Source organism: Microcebus murinus, chromosome 5 (assembly GCF_040939455.1).
Source record: "Microcebus murinus isolate Inina chromosome 5, M.murinus_Inina_mat1.0, whole genome shotgun sequence".
NCBI classification, from domain to species: Eukaryota; Metazoa; Chordata; class Mammalia; order Primates; family Cheirogaleidae; genus Microcebus; species Microcebus murinus.
Genome location: NC_134108.1, coordinates 46963345 through 46982795, shown reverse-complemented (window position 1 = coordinate 46982795; position 19451 = coordinate 46963345). Strand labels below are relative to the sequence as shown.

Below are 19451 nucleotides of genomic sequence, written 5' to 3'. Positions count from 1 at the left end.
TTGCTGTGAGCAGTAAAACCTAGCAGCACAATTGGTGAAGATCGAAAAAGAAAAAAATCTATTTATAGGATAATGACTGGTTATATAAGAATCATTTTTCTTAATTGTTTTGATAAAGTTTTAATTGATATATAACATACATCTAGAAAAAGGCAACCATTTCATGTGCACAGCTTGATAAATTTTCACAAAGTGAACACAAAATATAACCAGCATCCAGAACAAGAAAATAGAAACTTCTTAGCACCCTTGAAGCTCCCTAGGGAGGGCCCTATGATTATCCAAAGATGACCACTTCTGAATTCTATCTCTATCTGTTAGTTGTGTCTGCTTTTAAACTTTATTTAAAACAGATGATACAGTATTATAATCTTTGATATCTTTGTCTTAATCTCTATAGAGTTATAATAAGTCTTGACATCGCAGTTTAAGTCTTCCAGGTTTGTTTTTATTCTTCAAGATCGGCTTAGCTATTCTTGGCCTTCTCTTCTCATTCCCATAGAAATTCTAGAATCATCCTGTGTGTGTGTGTATATATATATATATATATATGTATACACATAATTTTTTTCTGGTACTTTAATTGATACTTTATTGAATCTATAGATAAATTTGGGAGAATTATTTTTATAAATTTTAATCTACTCAAGGAATATGGTATTTATTTATTCTTCTTTAGATATCAATTTAAATTTCCATTTATTTAGATCTTCTTTAATTTCTTTTAGCAGCATATTATAGTTTTATGTATAGCAATCTTGGCCTCTTTCATCAGATTTATTCCTATGTATTTGATGTCATTGCAAATGCTGGTATTTAAAAAACTTAATTTTCCATTGTTGTATATAGAATTAAACTGAATTTTTACACATTGAATTGGTAATGTGGGTTATCCTTGTCTTGTTTTCAATATTAATGGGGAAGCTTTCAATATTTCAGTGTCAATATGTTTTCTGGATATTATTTTATTATTCTTTATTAGATTATGAAAGTTTCCATCTATTCCTAGTTTGCTAAGAGTGTTTTTAAGTCATGAATAGGTATTGAGTTTTTTTCCTGCATGTAGTGAGATGATCAAATGAATTTCTCCTACATTCTTTAAATGTGGTGAATTATAATTGATATTTTAAAAGTTAAACTATCCTTGATATTCTGCAATAAACTCAAGTTGGTCATCATATGTTGCTATTTTTATGCGTACTAGATTTGATTTGCTAATATCTTGATTAGTATTTTTGCATCTCTATTTATAAGAGAATTTAGCTTATAGTTTTCCTTTTTTATAAGTCCTTATCTGGTTTTGGTGTCTAAGTTTTGTTGGCTTCATGAAACAACTTGGAGAGTGCTTTCTTGTCTTCTGTTTTCTGTAAGAGTTTGTATAAGAGTGGTCTTATTTCTTCTCTAAATGTTTGGAAGAATTCACTAGGGAAGCCATCTGAGCTTTGAGATTTCTTTTGTGATAAGGGTTTAATTCATGGTTAAATTTATTATACATATGTATGTTCTTACAATTTTATCAGATTTTCTATTCTTTTTGTATCAGTTTTGATAAATAGGTGTTTTCTTACAAAATTATTCTTGAAATTGTGCTTGTGGAACAGTTCCTAAATTTGGGTTGTCTTTGAGCAAACCTAACAGGTCATGATATATTAATATCAGCCAGTTCTTTTTTTTGTGCTTTGTTTACTTCCACAGCATTGAGAATCTTATGTTTCTTGACAAACAGCAAAATAATTTTTATCATTTCTCATTACACGCTTCTCTTTCTCTGCAATGAGTTTGTAAATATATACCCTCCCATGGTGCACTTTCTCTTTTCTATTATACTATCTTGGTGTGCTTGGTTTACTGTTATCTTTTCCCCCATATGTGTAAATAATGGGTATTTAATGGGGCGGGGGGCTTAGTCGATACTGTTACCAAGTACAGTGTGACCAAGTACAAGCACTTTTTTCTTGTTTCCTCTGGGTAGTTGGAGAATTTCCCAGAATTCAAAGAGAGACTTAAACATGCTTTGTAGTTTTATTGCATCCCAACTCCTTCTTTCTAGTTTCAGTTTTCAAATATTGTGTTATAATGTTTTTCCTCTTATTTTAGGGTCTTGTGTCTGCAAAGAACACTGCCTGAGACACTGAGAAAGAATATATTTAACTCTATATTTGGAGGTCTTGATAAAAACAGGAGAAAGAAAATCTATTTTGGGTTCAATGTTTATAAGAAGAAATGTATCATGAAAAGTGTGTCCTATATGGAACTTATAGTCATACATAAACATTTTTCATTTTGCAAATGAAGTAGAATATCCCTTTAAAAATGCAGCTTCCTGAGTAACTATAGATTGTTAACTGTTTGATACAGATAATGAAGAAAAGGAAAGTTGGGAAATAAAGATTACTAAGCATTGAAAGTCATTTGTAAATTAAGAAACAATAATCTGAAATGATAATGCAACTTAGTAGATGATTATGTTTTAATTTGAAATCCTGAAACCAGATCTGCAAACTATTCAGAGAAGCTGATGTAGAGAGATTTATCAGACATAAAACATGAAACTTTGAAGGGATGTCATTCCCAGAATAGAAAAGTTGCTTTTTTGAGGTTCAATAACTCAATAATGACAGGACTGAGAAAATACATTACAAATTATCCAGAAGAATAAAATACTTAAGTCATGGCACTAACCAGAATATGTTAGACCACAATATGTTAGGGGTCTTAGAACACAAGAAACAAAAGCAATACACAGATACAATAATATTTACTTAGAAATATTTTACTGCTAATATTCTAATTATTTTCCAAAGAATATGTTCAGGATTAGACTCATATAATAAATTAAGTAGACTTACATAATAGATTAATTAGAATAGAGAAATTCAGCACTTTTTTCTTGCCTTTGTTTACCCAGAAAAAGAAAATAACAATTGCAAAGTAATTAAATAGTTAAATATTCTGCATATGAAAAACAAAGCACATTTATTTTGTATATAGTGGCTCTTGGCAAAAGGAAAAAAGGAGAATGCACTGTTAGACTTGAGATTAATTGCTTTGATAAAACTGTGTAAAGTTTCCAGTTTCTAACTTGGCCTTTGTTTTTAGTTGGTATTTAGAAGTTAGCTAGATAATGAATTTCGAACCTCATTAGTCAATGCTCAAATATCTTTAGAAATTAGTTCATTACCTCAGAGATGAGTAATGTTTAGTGAAATTCTTAGTCCATTCCATTGTTTTTAAGGGTAACTCAAAATAGCCTAACATGATTTCACTTTTATTTTTCCATCACTCTCCCATGCTTGGATACTTTAGCAGATGCAAACACTGGTCTTTGGAAGTACTTCTTTCCATATGGTCATTGTGTTTGTCCTAAATACAGTAAACTGTGTAGAACACAAACTACAAGAAGGTACAAATAGCCAGATGGCTTTGTGGTACCCTGTCATCTTGACTGACTCTCACAGTGATGGCCCATTACTTTGTGGTAAAAATTTTAAATGGTCTTCTGAATTGTTCAAGAGAGATGAAATCATGGGCAATACAGTTTAAGCGTTAAGTATATTTTATGATATTCTCATTAAAAATTGTTATTTATGGTAAAGTTCTATCAACCAGCCTATTTGATTAGCAAGAATATCCACCATAAATATATGTTTTCATGCAGTTTTACTACATGGAAGGTTTTTTTAAAATCACAATTTATTTTAAAATCTTTGCTTTTTTATGACTCTGAGCAGGGATTATTGATGTATTATTCATTGTACTATTAGTTATTTTTTTTATTTTAGCATATTATGGGGGTACAAATGTTAAGGTTACATATATTGCCCATGCCCCCTAATATTAGTTATTTTTTAATCCTAGATTTTGGAACTCTCTGTCTACATGTATGAAAGGAGGGAAGCAGCTATAAATCAGAAGGAAGAAAGGAAACTGAAGATATTTACTAGAATCTGCCCTTGCTTGCAGTTCTCTGGCTTGATTGAGGAGGTTCTCGCTTTCATCTTTATGGTAAATGATTTGAGTATCAATCCCACTCACAGCCTACAAAGGAATTGGGTGGAGAGAGTAAAAATGACAGCAGAAGAAATCAGCTTTTCATGTTTTTAGGATTTAAATGACACGGTTTATCTGCTAAACACCAAGCAAAATTCATAGTTTCATTTTTATAGCTCAAAATCAAAATCAAATGTGAACATGAGAAAATAAAGTTTTTGTTATTTGCAAGATAAATGTTTTTTTTTCAGGAAAATTTAGTGAACTTAGAACAGTGTATCCTTGCCAAGGTCCCACCAAAGTGCTTGTCACATAGAAGCTGTTCAGTAAATAATTTTGAGTTGAAAAATGAATGCATGCAAAAAGCATCCACTCTATCAGCAGGAACTAGTCATAAATATGTTTTTCTTCAGGGACTTTGGCTAAAAATAGCTGTCAAAGGAACTGGCATTTGGTGACCAGAGTACAGCACATCTTGAAGAACTTATTATACAAACTAAAACCTTCATGGCATAAGTAAAATGGTCTTTGCTTAGTCCCCCTGGCCTTTATGCCATTTGTATTTTACATTGGGAAGCTCGAGAGATGACATCGGACAATAGAAAAGGCATTAAGTGGGAAACGTCAATGTACAAATGAACTTTCAAATGGAATACTCACGTCATAGATTCGGTCAGTGACATTCAAAGCGAATTCTGCTGTTTCATTGGCTTCACTAACATAATTGACAATATTTTCATAGACATTTGATGCATCCAAAGCCTTCTGTACCAGCCCATTCATATCTGAACTGTGCAAATTTCTGTTAATAAAGAAACTTGTCGTTATTTCTCCTTCTAACCTCCTTGGGAGACGGGGCCATTTTTAGGGCTTGATCCTAACACTTCCAAGATCACAGATGCTTCCATCGTCTTATTCAAAGTCACCTGGCTTGGCAAGGTTTTTCTGAGCCACCCTTGCTAGGGTTACATCTTCTCTGCATTCCTCTGCCTCTGCTGTCCCCAAGACTTCACCCCATTTTTGCTCCGTGGCAGCTGCCTGGCTGGCAGTAGCTGCAGGAAAAGTGCATAATCATTTAAGAACAGCCTTCTGCACCTCCTTGAGAGAGCATTTGTTTAATGTGGTGGAGGTCAGGCAGAGGAATGAACCCACAGTTTGTTCCACAGAGGAATGAACCCACAGTCACCTAAGTAGTGGGCGACTACCTGGATAGTAGTCACCATCATTGTCATTCCCTCTCCATAAAGGCAGCTGAGGCTCTGAGAGAGGGTGCTTGTGGCCAGGGCACGCATTGTTAAGGTTTGTGGCCCTGCGGTGGCCTGGCTGCATCCTGTAAGCACACAGCCCCGCCTTAGCCCACCCTCACCCTGCCCTCCCACACGTGGCCCTTGCCTCTGCCCCTCTCTGGACTGTGTAGGGTTCGCAGAACATTTACTGAGTACCCAGCATGCACTGGGCACTGTCGCACACAGGGGCTGATCATGGCATGTGCCTCCGAGGACTGATGTGAGTATGACCCGGATCAAATACATAAATGCTTGATATCCCGTGCCCAGCACCTGGTAAGAATCAGGGCTTATGATTGTACCTAAATTCCTGAATCGGAATTTCAAACTCTACGTGTATCCACACAATTTATTGTATTGACAAATACTTCTTCCTCTATGATATAAAATCTACCCCTTAAACCTACCAGTTCTTTATTTTTTTCTCAGTTCCAAACATTGATGACTAGTAGTATCACTTTATTCATCAGTAACCTCCTGAAGGTCCTCTGTGACCCAGTATATGTCTTTGCAGAGCTCACTCTCTGGTTCCTTCGGCCCGCGAGCTCAGTTGATTGTTTCTCAGCCTCCCCTCCCAGCTTCAGTCTCTGCAAGCTCTCTTAGGCTCAGAGCAACTTCCTGTGTGTGCCCTCAGCTACTTCCCTTTCTTTTGTTCAAGTCTCTCACTGTTCTACCTCCTTTGCAGCAAGGCTGACTTAGCCATCAGCACACTAGGGACTCACAGAAATGTTTTCAATTCATTTTTTTTTAATCAGAAGAAAATATGAGGACAATAGTAATGCTTATGTTAGTCTTTATACCAATGCAAATATGAAATAAAGTTTTTAATTTTTTTAATGGAGAAAGGGGCCCATCAAGGCAAAAGTGCCCAGGGCCCAAGAGTCATAATGCTGTTCTGCTCTGTAGAGGGGACTCTAATCCAAACACTTGCTATTTGTTCCTCCCCACAACCCCTTCTTCTTAGAAATGGCTCAGTAGTAAAATCTGAGGAAGGTAGACAAAAAAGTTGTAAAAGACAGGGATAAAAGAAACAAAATGTTACAAATATTTATTAATATTTTAAAGTTTTGCTGGCTAGGGTGGTAAGATATACCAAAGAGCTTAAAACAAAGCCTTTATTACTTTGTTTTTATTACCGGGCATAAAACAAGTACTGTCTAAATACTCGAAATAAAAATGTGCTTTTGAAATGAAAGCTTCTTAATGAATCAAGTCTATCTTTGAGCACAGCATGCAAATCATTGTGTACACCAGACAGATGTTAAAGGATATTGACATTTTAAAGGGAAGAGGTCTATAAATTTGAATGTTTCTATGAATATATTTAGTCAGAAATAGTCTAAGCCCAAAAGGGACTTCAGAGTGATTGATATTTCTGATCATGTTTCATGTAAGACATATAGGTAGTAACTTCTTTGGGAGAATCATGCTAGAGCATTGTTTGTTGCACAGTGGCATTTGCAGGAGTTATGTTTTGGGATTGGGATGCAGTTACCAAAATGACAAAAGAATGATGAAGAGAGCCATAGGGTGGATCTCAAAAACAATATTCCAGCAATACAGTATCTTATCAAAAACAGTACTTTATCTAAGCTCCATTTTATTGCCTTCATCAAAAGCACATTTTCTAGGGCCACTGAGTTGGATATAGCACTATCTCACACACCAAGATTTTATGTGACCTCTCTCTTTCTTCCCCTCTCTCTCTCTCCCTCTTTTCAGTAGATTTGGAAGAGTATTTGAAAATTTTGGCAATCAGAAATAAAAAGGTGATTTCTGTTTTGAACAGAAGTTAATATTGGTTCTTATTTTATTCATAACCTTTACTGGTCCTTGTTTCAAATTGCCTGTTCTGTAGTCTTTATAATGATCTCATTATTTACCTATTATTTCAGGGTCATGAATTCAATTCCAATTTTTCAGTACATTTCAATTAACATTAATTGAATGCCCAAGGGGTGCATGACTCTCTTCTAGATGCTGCAAGGAAAATTGTCAATTGATTTTCTCTTAACAGGTGTTGAAATCAAATAGCTCCTGCTGAGCACTGCAGAGTGACTAGAGTATTTACCAGAAGTCAGTTATATTGCCGACTCCCACTCTGCTTTACTTAAGACACTTGGGTGTGGAAAGCTAATGCTGTCTATGGAATAAATAGGTAACAGGAGAATTAGACTTTGCAAAGGGATTTGATGTATTTAACAATATTTTATGCAGCAGTTATGCCTGTAATCAAAATGCCTTAGGCCACCCTATTGTGAAACAGAACCCTGACCCCAAGATGATATATTTTTTTAAAAGCAAAAAACTATCTCCCCAAAACAATCGCAACAAATAATGTTTGACTTTCAGAGGGACCAACCAACAAACAAATCAACAAATCAACAAACCCAACTCTAACCAATCTGCTAAGATTGTATCCTAGTAATTCTGGTGTGTGGAATTGAATAAAAATATTTTTATTCAGCCCATATATAATATGTGCATTTCTAAAACCAGGATATTACCTGCTCAATTCATCAGCTTCTTGTTGAAGGTTCTGTGCATGGTCAACAGCTTCTTGGACTAAATCATGGCTGAGGTTACTTAAGTTAGATAGTTTTCCTTGCAGTTCATTTTTGGCTCCATCTATTTCTGCATAAATCCCTGATGCATTCTACAGAAAAAAAATTTAAAAAATGAATTTAATTTAGAAGAATTTAAAACATTTTTCCTAGGGAGCACCAAAAGACAATCTCTATTCTTCCTTATTATGAAGTTCAGTAAATTTCAGACCAGGCCCACAAAAGTCTAAAATACTATAAGTAGATATTTATCTATCTTTCCTGCATCTTCATCTCCTTCTTTTATATTCATTGCTTTCCTAGCATTTATACATACAGAGCATTTCTGTCATTTCAGACCTAAAAACAAAACTGAAGAAAAACTTCCATTATCCACACATCCTTCTAATGTTACTGCACTGCCTTTCATAGCAAAATATCTTTTTAAAATAGAAAGTTGTTTAAGTATGTTGTCTCTATTTTCTCACTTTGTATTCACCATTTTGACCTATTCTAGTCTGGTTTGTACCTCATCACCCCAGCAAAACAGAAGTTCACTTAATGACATCTAAGGTACTAAATCCAATGGGCATCCTTCCATTCTCATTATCTGATCTCTCAGCTACATTTCACATGGTTAACTACTCCCTTCCTGAAACTCATCTTGTAACACAATCTCCTGTGGATTTCCATCTAATCACAGACCTCTGATCTTAGCTAAGGATCACACAACTATGTAGATGGATGTACCTGCAAACCTATGACTTCCAGCCTTGGTTCAGCCCTCAGTGCTGAAAAGAGATGTGCTCTCCTAGTCACCCAAATAGTGATTCTAAACACTGTCATCATTCCCAAGCCGTTGATATCCTTCCCCCACCCTCTTCTGATTCTAAACAGACCAATTTCTTTTCTTTTTTATTTGGAAGGCACAAAGTAATTGTTAGCACGGAATGTTTCTTCTACACCCCTGATGTTTCCTCCCTGTGAAGGGAGCTCAATTAGTGAAACTCCAGCCCTCTCTACCTCTTTCTCCACTCTGCTCCTACAAGGGGTGGTGGTGGTGATTTATCCGATTGGTAAATTTGGGAAGAATAATTTTACATGTAGGCTTTGCTCAACTCCACATTTCTTCCTCTGGCAAGCAAGCTGCCAGCAGAAAGTGAGTTTTCCTGTGTTTCTCCATATGAAAGCCATTTTGGGCAGAACCTCCTATGTTGGTGGGTACAGCTGCCTAATTCTGGGACTGGGTATCAGCAACCCACTTGGCTAAGAACCCTAAGGCCATGACTTCACCGTAGCTGCATCAGACACAAGGCGACATTCTTGGTCTCCATATTGACAATCTTATTTATATCTTGATTTGTTTAGCACTTGGGTTCTGGAAAGGAGTACTATTTATGGATGGCCCCCTCAGAGACTTCAACACCAACATACATGAATTTCCCTAGCTTTTTGCTACCATCCCCCAGCCATTCTCCCCTAACTCTATACATTTATTTATAGCAATGGCTAGACATACATTTTTCTCCAATTTTAAGAGGAAAAAGTGTTCTTTTTCTGGATAAGGCATACTCCCCCATTTTCTCAGTGGTCCTATTTTCCATTCTTCTTGCTCCCTAGCTACTGACTCTTCTCAGATATAAACATGTCCAAGTTTTTCCCATTAAAAAACAAACAAAACCTGTCCTTTGACTCCAGATTTCCTTCTGTAATAGCTGCTTCTTTTGCTTTGATAGTGCACTTTGCAGAAATCGTTCTTACTGAGATCCTCAACACCTGACCCCAAATTGCCAGATCCATTTGACATTTTCCCATCTTTATTTATTGGATCTACCTCTGGTTTATGACAGTGTTGGTCACTGTCCTTGCTTAAAACTCTTTCTTTTCCTAGCCTCTGTGATTCTGCTGTCTCCCAGGTCTCCTTTTTGCTTGACCAGGAAAGAGACCTTAACAGTTGGTGCTCCTCATGGTTGGACTCTTCCTCTCCTCTGAGTGCTCTCATTTCTCTCTCCAAGCCCAGTCTTTTAGTATGGTAACCCATCTGCAATTATCCTGCCAGAAAGGTAGTCTTTCTATTAAGCAAATCTGATCATGTTATTTCTCTTCTCAGAATCAGCGAATTGCTTTGTAGGAATAAATCCAATCCCTAAGGATGGCTTTGTCAACTGACCCCTCCTCTGTCATCAATTTCATCACTTGTCACCACTCCCATGCCACTATATTCCATGGTGCAACCTTGACTAACTGATTATTGCTTTAATGCTCTACCTTTTTTTTTCCTGACCTCTATGCCTTTGCACATAACATTTTCCCTGTCTGGAATAATTTGCTTTTCTTTTCTGCCTGATACACCTGGAAAAGTTCTACTGATCCTTCCAAAGAATCTCAAATATTACTTTCTTTATGTAGCCATCCCTAACCTCTTCAGGATGAATTTAAGTGTTGGCATATATTTCTATTATCCATGTATCACATTATTGTAATCATTTTACATGATTATTTAACTCATCAGATCACCCGATCCTAGGAGGCAGGAACTGAGTCTAACTTATTTTTGTATTCCTAGAATGTGGCACAGTTCCTCACTCATAGGGTTTATTTTTATGGAGACAGTATTAAGCCGCTGGCCATTTGTTTGGTCATCTGGAGAATAATACTTTGGAAAAAATGTTTTAAATTATATAAATAGAAAAAATACCATTCTACATTTACCTTCTACATTTACTCATTCATTCATTCAACAAATATTCACTACGTGCCTACTATGTGCTAGGTACTCATTTAGGAGATGGAATACCTATTAACAGCCTCTACTTTCAAGGAATTTACAATTTAGTGGGAAGATACAGATAATAAATAAGTGAGCAAATAAGTGAATAAGCTAATTTCAGAGAGTAAAAGATACTTTGAATAAAATACAACAGGCGGGATGGGATGGAGAGTGGTTGAGGGTAAGGGGTTCATTGGGATTGAATGGTCATAAGGACACCAGCCATGTGAAGCTCTGAGGATAGCAGATGCAAAGGTCCTGAGGCAGGAAAAAGTATAGTGTGTTTGCAAAACAGAGAGGAGTTAGTGGACTGGAGGGTAGTAAGTGAGGAAGAGAGTAGGGCATGAGGTCAGAGTCGGGTCTTGAAGTAGGCCACTTAGGGTCTCACAGGCCACAATAAAATTAGCTTGCTTCTTACTCTGTCATTGGAGGTTTTATGTGGTAGAAGTAATGTAATCTGATCGTGTTTTTAAAAGATTATTCTGCTACTGCATAGAGATCGAGTCTCAAAGCACAAGAGTTGGGGCAAATGGATCACTCAGGAGGGTCCCGGGGCAGCGCACACTGGAGATGAGCCCACTGGACTAATGCGCGGCGGTAGAGACCAGGGAAGTGGTCAGGATTCATCTTGGCGATGAAGAAAATGGGGAAATTGAGACTGACTCTGGGTTTTTGTTTTCAGCAATTGAGTTATGCCATTTACTGAGATGGGGCAGACTGGGGGAGGTGCATGTTTTATTTAGAACATGTTAAGTTTGATATGTCCGTTACATGGTAGATGAAATCGTGATTTTTGTTACACATCACACTGAGTTCTGATTTGAAAATGTCATATAAGCATTTGTGTATTTTTTTTCCTTTTCCTCACATAAGCATGTGGATATAGGAGTTTGGAATTCAGTGGAAGTGTCAGAGCTGGAGGTCTACACTGTGGATTGTCAGTGGATAATTGTTCTTTAAAGCCAGAGGATTCAGTGAGATCAACTAAGGAGAGAGCATAAGTAGAAAAGAGGGCCCAGGACTGAGCACAGAGCCATTCATTAACCAGAGCAGGGATCAGCATGGCCCAGGGCCAAGTACAGCTCAAAGCTTGTTTTGATACAGCTCTGAGCTAAAAATATTTTTTATATTTTTGAAGGGCTGGAAAAAAATAAAAAACCAAATGAAAAATAAAGAAGAATAAGAGACTGTGGCTGTACCTGGCATGCGGAATCTAAAACACTTACCCTGGAGAGGATGTGCGGAGGGGAAGCCAGCAGAGGAGGCTGGGGAGGAGTGGCCAGAGAGGGAGAGAAGCCGGTGACAGAAGCCAGGATGACAGAGCCCTGAGGGCTAAAGAAGGAGGGTGGCTAGCAGAGCTGTGTCCAGGCTGAGAAAGCCCAGGAGAGACCGAGGTCTCTCTCCGTGCACAGTTTTGGCTACATGGGGGGCGCTAGTGACCTGGACAGGGACAGTCTCAGTGGAGGGGGATGGAATACTATTCAGAATGGGCTGAGGATAGCAGAGAGCTGGGGCTGGGGGTGGAAACAGCAACTATAGGTGACTCGAGACATTCTGTGTGAAGCTGAGCAGAGGTCATGGGGCAGAAGTTAGAGGGGATGCAAGCTTTTTAAAAATTTTTTTTAAAAGAGTTTTTTTCTTGTTTGATTATTAAAAGATAGGAGATAGTAGAGCTTGTTTTTATGTTGACAATAATGATTCAGTAGAGTAAAAATTGGATGCTGTAAAAGAAAGAAGGCACAATTTCAGTGGTGAAACCCTACAGCTCTGTTTTCGAGGTGAGGAAGGCAGGGATTCTGAGCCCAGGTGGAGGGATCAGGCAGGAGAAGGGACACTTGCAACAGGAGGGGAGGTAGAGGTGTGGATGCAGAGGCTGGTGGGTTGGCAGATTTGAGGATGAGGAAGGATGAGGGGAGCTCTCTTCTGTTTGTTTCTAAGTTTTCAGTGAAGCATGAAGCAAGTTACCAGCCAGAACTGATAGAAGGGGAGGAGGATTCCCAGCAGTCGCATTCAGCTGCTTTGGTACAGCCACGATGCCAGGGATACCTGGGTTACGGGGGATACAGAGTTAGCATTCTCAGGTGAGTACAACAGGGGAACAGGGACATATGAAAGTGAAGCGTGTTTTTAAAAAATGATTATATGGATACTTTTAGCTGCTCAAGAAGGAAAGAGAGGATAGGAGAGGGCTAAGGTAAAGGAGGCAGAGGAAGTTTCATGTGGCCAGAGAATTGTTGGAGTGGGCATTCTAGAGTAAGTGAGATAAGAGATGGTGCACAGGGAGGGAGGTGCTTGAACCAGGATTTGGGAGGAGGTACTTTACTGATGACTAGATCTGGGTATGGCCATGGGAAGGATAACAGAGGTGACTGGAGGAAAGGCTAGCTGGAGAGGAGAAGTTCAAGGGGCTGGAGGTCAGAGAGTTGGGAGGCTCATCCATATAGATTTTGATGTCACCAAGGACAATGATGGGGGTTGAGATGGAGAGGAAGACGGGGAGCTTGGTGCCGAAATAGTCAAAGAATGAGATGGGTGATCAGATGACCTTAAAGTGATATCCTCTGACAAGTAATAAAAATAAGCTAAGAGTAATTTCATGATGGTTTGCTTCACTGCATCTTATTGGGAAACTTCTCCTTTTAAAAAGATGTGGCTTTTATTGATTTTGAATGCCAGATTTATTAAACACACAACTTTATGAGTACAGAGCGAATGAGATGGATCTAGATCAGTGTATTCTATAGAATTTTCTGTGATGATATCTGTGTTGTTGAATATAGTAGCTGCTAGCTGTACGTAGCCACCGAGACTTGAAATTCAGCTAATGCGACTCAAAATAAAATTTTAAATTTATTTAATTTTAAGTACTTTAAGTTTAAATAGTCATATGTAGCTAGTGGCCACCATACCGTGCAAGAAACTGAAAAATTCAGTCACCTGATTTTATTTTTATAATGCCTGATAACTTGATAGATTTGAATCGAATTTGTTTTTCTGTGAGACTGTTCTAACTTGCTAGAAATACAAACCTGAACAAGTCACGAGGGTCCTTACCTTTATTATATCTTCAAGCTCCGAAATTGTCAGACGAGGCATTGCCAGAGAGTCGGCGGACGCACTCAGAGACGCGTTCACCGCTTCCATTTGCTCCCTCACGCTCTCGTGCTGTTTCTGCGGGAAGGAAGAGCAAGGGCGAGGGAAAGAGAAGGTGCCTTTAGGGACAGCATCAGGGAGAGTAGTAACTGTCAACTGCTGTCTTTGGACTCTGACAAATTTGGGTTGATATCCCAGCTCCATCCTTGCTGTGTGCCTTTGGGCAATGTTACCTGTCCGGTACTCAGGTTTTCATTTATAATATGGAGATAATATTAATAAAATAAGCACCTGGGGAGAATCAAAGTACTTAGTTATGACTACTACTTACAATGTCAGCATCTCAAAGAGAGTTAGTGCTTTAGAGAGGGCATTTGACTCTTTTTTCCATTATGTAAAGGGGGCTGTGGAGGCATGAGCGAACATAAGCTCTATATTTGCAGTAATTGGAAAACAAATTAAATAAAAGCATTTTCATGTGCCAACTTTGGGCCTGGCACAAATTTGGACAGGAATAGAATATATACAGAATAATATTAATGTCCTTTTGAAGGCCGGGTGTGGTGGCTCACGCCTGTAATCCTAGCACTCTGGGAGGCCGAGGTGGGTGGATTCCTTGAGCTCAGGAGTTCGAAACAAAGCTGAGCAAGAGCGAGACCCTGTCTCTACCATAAATAGAGAAAGAAATTAATTGGCCAACTAATATATATACAAAAAGTTAGCCGGGCATGGTGGCGCATGCCTGTAGTCCCAGCTACTCGGGAGGCTGAGGCAGGAGGATTGCTTGAGCCCCGGAGTTTGAGGTTGCTGTGAGCTAGGCAGATGCCATGGCACTCACTCTAGCCTAGGCAACAAAGCGAGACTCTGTCTCAAAATAAATAAATAAATAGAAAAAATTAATTGGCCAACTAAAAATATATATATATATATATATATATATATATATATATATATAATGTCCTTTTGGAAGTTAAAAATGGTCTTATTTTCAAAGCATAAAATCATGACCTTGCTTCATACCACTCTCAGCTCTTGATGTTAGATGCTCAAACTTTTTGAGGAAGGAAACTGCCCATGTATTAATAACTTTTTTTTGGTGAATTCTTTAATTTATACCTTCACTTTTGGGTTCTTGAGGCAGGGATGTTGTGATTCTGAAGAAATATTACGGGGCTTCAAATGAGTTCAAGAGTTTGAAAGTAACAGAACGAAATTTTAGGAGGGAAAAGTAAAAGACATTTCACACTTTGAGTAAAAAATGAGTTAATTCTTTTTTTTTTTTTTTTTTTTTTTTTTTTAAGACAGAGTCTCACTTTTGTTGCCCTGGCTAGAGTGAGTGCCGTGGCGTCAGCCTAGCTCACAGCAACCTCAATCTCCTGGGCTCAAGCGATTCTCCTGCCTCAGCCTCCCAAGTAGCTGGGACTACAGGCATGCGCCACCATGCCCGGCTAATTTTTTGTATATATATTTTTAGTTGGTCAATTAATTTCTTTCTATTTTTAGTAGAGATGGGGTCTCGCTCAGGATGGTTTCGAACTCCCAACCTCGAGCAATCCGCCCACCTCGGCCTCCCAGAGTGCTAGGATTACAGGCGTGAGCCACCGCGCCCGGCCTTAAAATTCTTTTTGAAATAGTAATTTAAGTTAGAGTTGAAATATATGTTATTGTGTAATTTAGGATATCATAGAAATAATTATAGAAACCTAGATATGGAAGGAAATATTTTTAAAACTTTCTAAGTTCATCTTAATGGTCTTTTGTACTCCCTGCAGTCTTTCTCAGTTTAGTCGAAAGGAAGAACAAAACACATCTTCCCCAAATACAATGCTACCAGCGTAGATGTAGGTCTACAGACAGAAAAGAATCACATTTGAACATCCCTTTAATGCAAGAACATTATAAAAAAAATCAATTTCCTCTCAATATCCATCAAGCCTAATGCAGTGTGACTAGGACCAATGATTCTTATTTCTATAAGGAGAGGTATTTATACAGCTCTGCTCAAAATCCATACTACAAAATACGTGTATGAAAGTATGTAAAGAAAGGGAGGTTAAAAAAAGTTGGTATTATTTAGCTCTCGCGGAGATGTTTTCCTTTTACAGGGTCTGAGCTCTGACCCCTTCTGTAAGCTGTCGCATCTGGGTTGCTGTAAGAGAGCAATGCTGACACCTTGAAGTCAGAGCCCAACTCAAAGCTGTGCCCTTTACAGCACCGTGGGATGAGCTCATCTGCAGTCAATGAAAATGATATGCTTCAAGTTAATGGGTTTCTCCCACTTAGCACAGACAGCATTAGAGATGAACTAAGTTAGCTTTGAAACAAAGAAATGATGTTCTCACAGAAATATCGTCAACTTGAACAAAGTTTTGAAAACTAATAATTATGAAAATGATATAATTAAGAACTATTCAGGAAGTTTAAGTATCTATAACATATGCAAAAAATTTCCTGATCTTTAAAAAAAAAAAAAAAAAAGGATAGGAATGGTCCTAGGAAGGCAGAGTTGGTTTATGAGAATCCCTAAATGGTGCTTTTTAAAGAATATTTCACCTACTTAAAAATACAGAATATTATGTTCATGTGATAAATATTTTTTTATCATTCTGTTACTTTTTGGAGTTAGGGGTAAGATGACAAAATAAATAATGTAATTATCAGTTGTGTGGCTACTGTTTGCACATACCAAAGTAATTAACCTATGTGGGTATATTTTTTGTTTTCGTATAAAGACTGAAATTGTGGTGTTATTATTTTCTAGCCCATGCTGTAGATCTAATAGTGAAATTTGAACTTAAAACATTTAAGTTTGCTTTCTAAAACACAGAGTCAAGTTCCAATAAAGTCAGACCCATCAGATCAATTTGTAGTAGGAAAGCCTACTAAATAAATAAAAGGTTGGGTTTTAAATTTTGCTGGAAGGAATTAAAGTTTCATGACATTCAAATATGCACAAGTATGCAAAAGAATAATAGTAGTATTTAGTAATTTAGAGGTCTATGTTAATATGAAATAAATAAGAGTGTTTGTAATTAAGAATAACCAGTATACACAAATTTGTATTTGTGTAATACATTTCTGTATTACTTGAGAGTGCTCCATGCATTTGTCTGTTCATCAACAAATGTAAAAAATGCAAGATATTGTGTTTGATGCTATAAAGTTATAATTTGTGCAAGGCAGTAGTGCTGCCCCTTTGATGCTTACAGTCTAGTGGGGATAGACTAGATGCATACCATAACACACATTCACACATGCACACACACACAGACATGATACACAGCTATGTATTTGGCAGTTAAAAATGCCTCCCAGACTGGACTGTGGAAGAATATATGGTAAGGGTGATGAAACCTGGTGATCACTCAAGGGGTACAACTGATGGCTGCACCAGTGTAGAGGGCAGGACTACTTTTGGTGCTCAGGGTTCTTAACCTGGGCTTTGTCAACCTTATACATATGAATAAGTGAACATTTTTCTCATGGCAGGTATGTATGTGTGTACATTCCACAGTTTTCATTGAATCCTCAAAAGGATCTAAGACTGCAACAATGTAAGAACCACTGGATTCAAGTAAGTAGGTGAGGCACTCTAAGGATGGAGACATTTAACCTAGCTTAAAGGTTAGGCAGAATTAAGCATAGGTGAGAGAGGTGACCAAAGGACACACTAAGAGCAAAGGAAACAAGTGCTTGGTCTCCAGTGGCTGGGAGGCAGGTTTTATAGGGAAATCTAGAAATATCACTGGAACCATGTGTGGGCTCACACCATGGATGGCTGGGCAATTTACTTTCCTTAAGTAGGAAGCCATTGAAGGCTTTTGATGAAGGTTGATTATATAGTTTCTGTACAATTAGACAACTTGGAATCAATCTAGCAGTGATCTGAAGAAGAGGGAGGCCAGGAGCTTAGGCAGGAGATAGACCAAAATGTCCCTAAGTGAGGTGCAAAGGGCTGGAGTAACCACTGCTTACAGACTACTGGGGAGGAGGGGCAGACTTAGAGCATGGGACTTGGGAGAAGAGACCCCTGCACAGGAATGGAAAATTAGGAATGGAAATTGGAGGGAGAAGAGTTGATTTTTAGCAGGTAATAGCAGGGCATATCTACGTGGCTATTCCTGCAGACAGACACCAATATGAAAGTGGCGCTGTGGGCTTAGTTATGAATAAGGATGCAGACACACAAATAAATCCCTCTCAAGGACTGAAGCAGTGAGATCGGTGAAGTCACTGAGGGAGGAGACGAGGGCAAAGGGGTGCAACTGTGGCTAATGCCAGCGCTGAAGGTCAGGAAGAGGAAGGAGAACTGAGACTGAGCAGGGCTTTAAAATGCCTCCATGCTATGCTGTTCTCTTCCTGAAATATTGCTCATGCTGTCCATTTGTACTTAAGAGTTTGTTTAGCAAAGCTAAAATGAGGCCTACCATCTGTCTGAATCACTAAAATGCCAAATTCCTGGTATCCACATGCATGAGGTTTTTTAAAAATCGTGCATAAGAAACATTTAATGAAAAGCTATTTTGGCAATCATTCACTTTTAGAACTGAAGTCTGTTCATAGAGGCAACACTGTCCACTTGATTGTTACATTTACAAAGTCCAATGTGTCCTGACACACACGCTGACATTGACCAGCCAGTAGCAAATCAGCTGGTTTGTGCCTCTGCAGACACTTTGACTCTCATTTCACTGTGTTACCCTTCCTCATTATAGACTTTACAAAGGACCTTTGACAACAAGATCCAGTCCTAAAAATAAATTCATAGAGAACTGACCATGTTAACACACAATATACTTGCATGTGTTCTCTAGCACAGATGTATGCAGAAGACAAAGCACTTTGCTGATATTGACAACTTAGAATATAAAATGAGAACTACATACAGTTTACCATTACTAGTAGCAATGGATCTCACTTTTTTCTCAGTAATAAACCTTACTTTCTGTGGCTAGGGAGACAGCTGTGGTCTGGCAGGGGTCTCCTGCAAGCCACTGCTTGCCTTTGTCCTACCAGGATTGGTTTGGCGTGGCAGGTCCACTTCTCACTTCAGGGCTCTCAGTACTGAACATGCTTCTGGGTCTGCGTCTGATTGCAGTGTTGTTTCTCTCTTACTTAAAGGCTCTAAGTCCTCTCTTGGGAATGGAGCAGTGGTATTCCACAGGCTAGGGTTACGGGCTTGAATCTCTCAGGATAGGAAGAATCACTTATTACTCAGCACTGAAAATAGATCTTCAATAAACTTGGGCACAATCTGACAAAACTACAGGATCTTCAAATTGGAACGTCCTTAAGGTTTTCATTAAATCAACGCATTTACTGAGCTGTTACTTTGTGACAGGCATTGTGCTAAATGTTTGAGAATTAAAGGATGAAGATGACAGTATTCCCTGACTTTTTGGATCCCAGAGTTTGCTCATAGTTGCTTTCCATTTGTTCACAATTTTTTCACCTTAATCTTTGTAACTATGTTGAAACATGCACACGTCATTCTGTCAGAAAACGACCCCTCTCCATGGAGGTTGTTGTGAGTACAAGCATTGCTTGGAGTGGACATGTGACTACTACTGGTTCTTGGCCCTCTAGGTGTGGGCACGCACAAATTCTGGCCCCACAGGATGACTGCCTTTGCAAGCTATGGCCATGTCTGGGAATTTTCCTTGCCTCTTTGTATTTGCATAGCCTTGGCTTAAATTAGTCTCCCTGTCTCTGCAGCTGCTGACCAGCCAGGCTGGGAGATTTGCTTATAGCGCTTCCCAAACATACCAT

At 38.2% G+C, this 19451-nt stretch overlaps 1 protein-coding gene across 4 annotated transcripts in view; it reads right to left on the bottom strand.

Annotated features, from left to right (window-relative positions):
• Nucleotides 1–19451, bottom strand: part of LAMA4 (laminin subunit alpha 4) — a 133727-nt gene that overhangs the window by 38800 nt on the left and 75476 nt on the right. For all 4 annotated transcript variants that reach the window (XM_012753124.2, XM_076003046.1, XM_012753123.2 and 1 more), the window contains exons 13-16: nt 13644–13760; nt 7784–7932; nt 4651–4792; nt 3942–4038 (exon numbers count right to left, since the gene is read on the bottom strand). In XM_012753124.2, coding sequence (XP_012608578.1) covers nt 3942–4038; nt 4651–4792; nt 7784–7932; nt 13644–13760 — 505 coding nt within the window. The remainder of the gene's footprint in view (nt 1–3941; nt 4039–4650; nt 4793–7783; nt 7933–13643; nt 13761–19451) is intronic.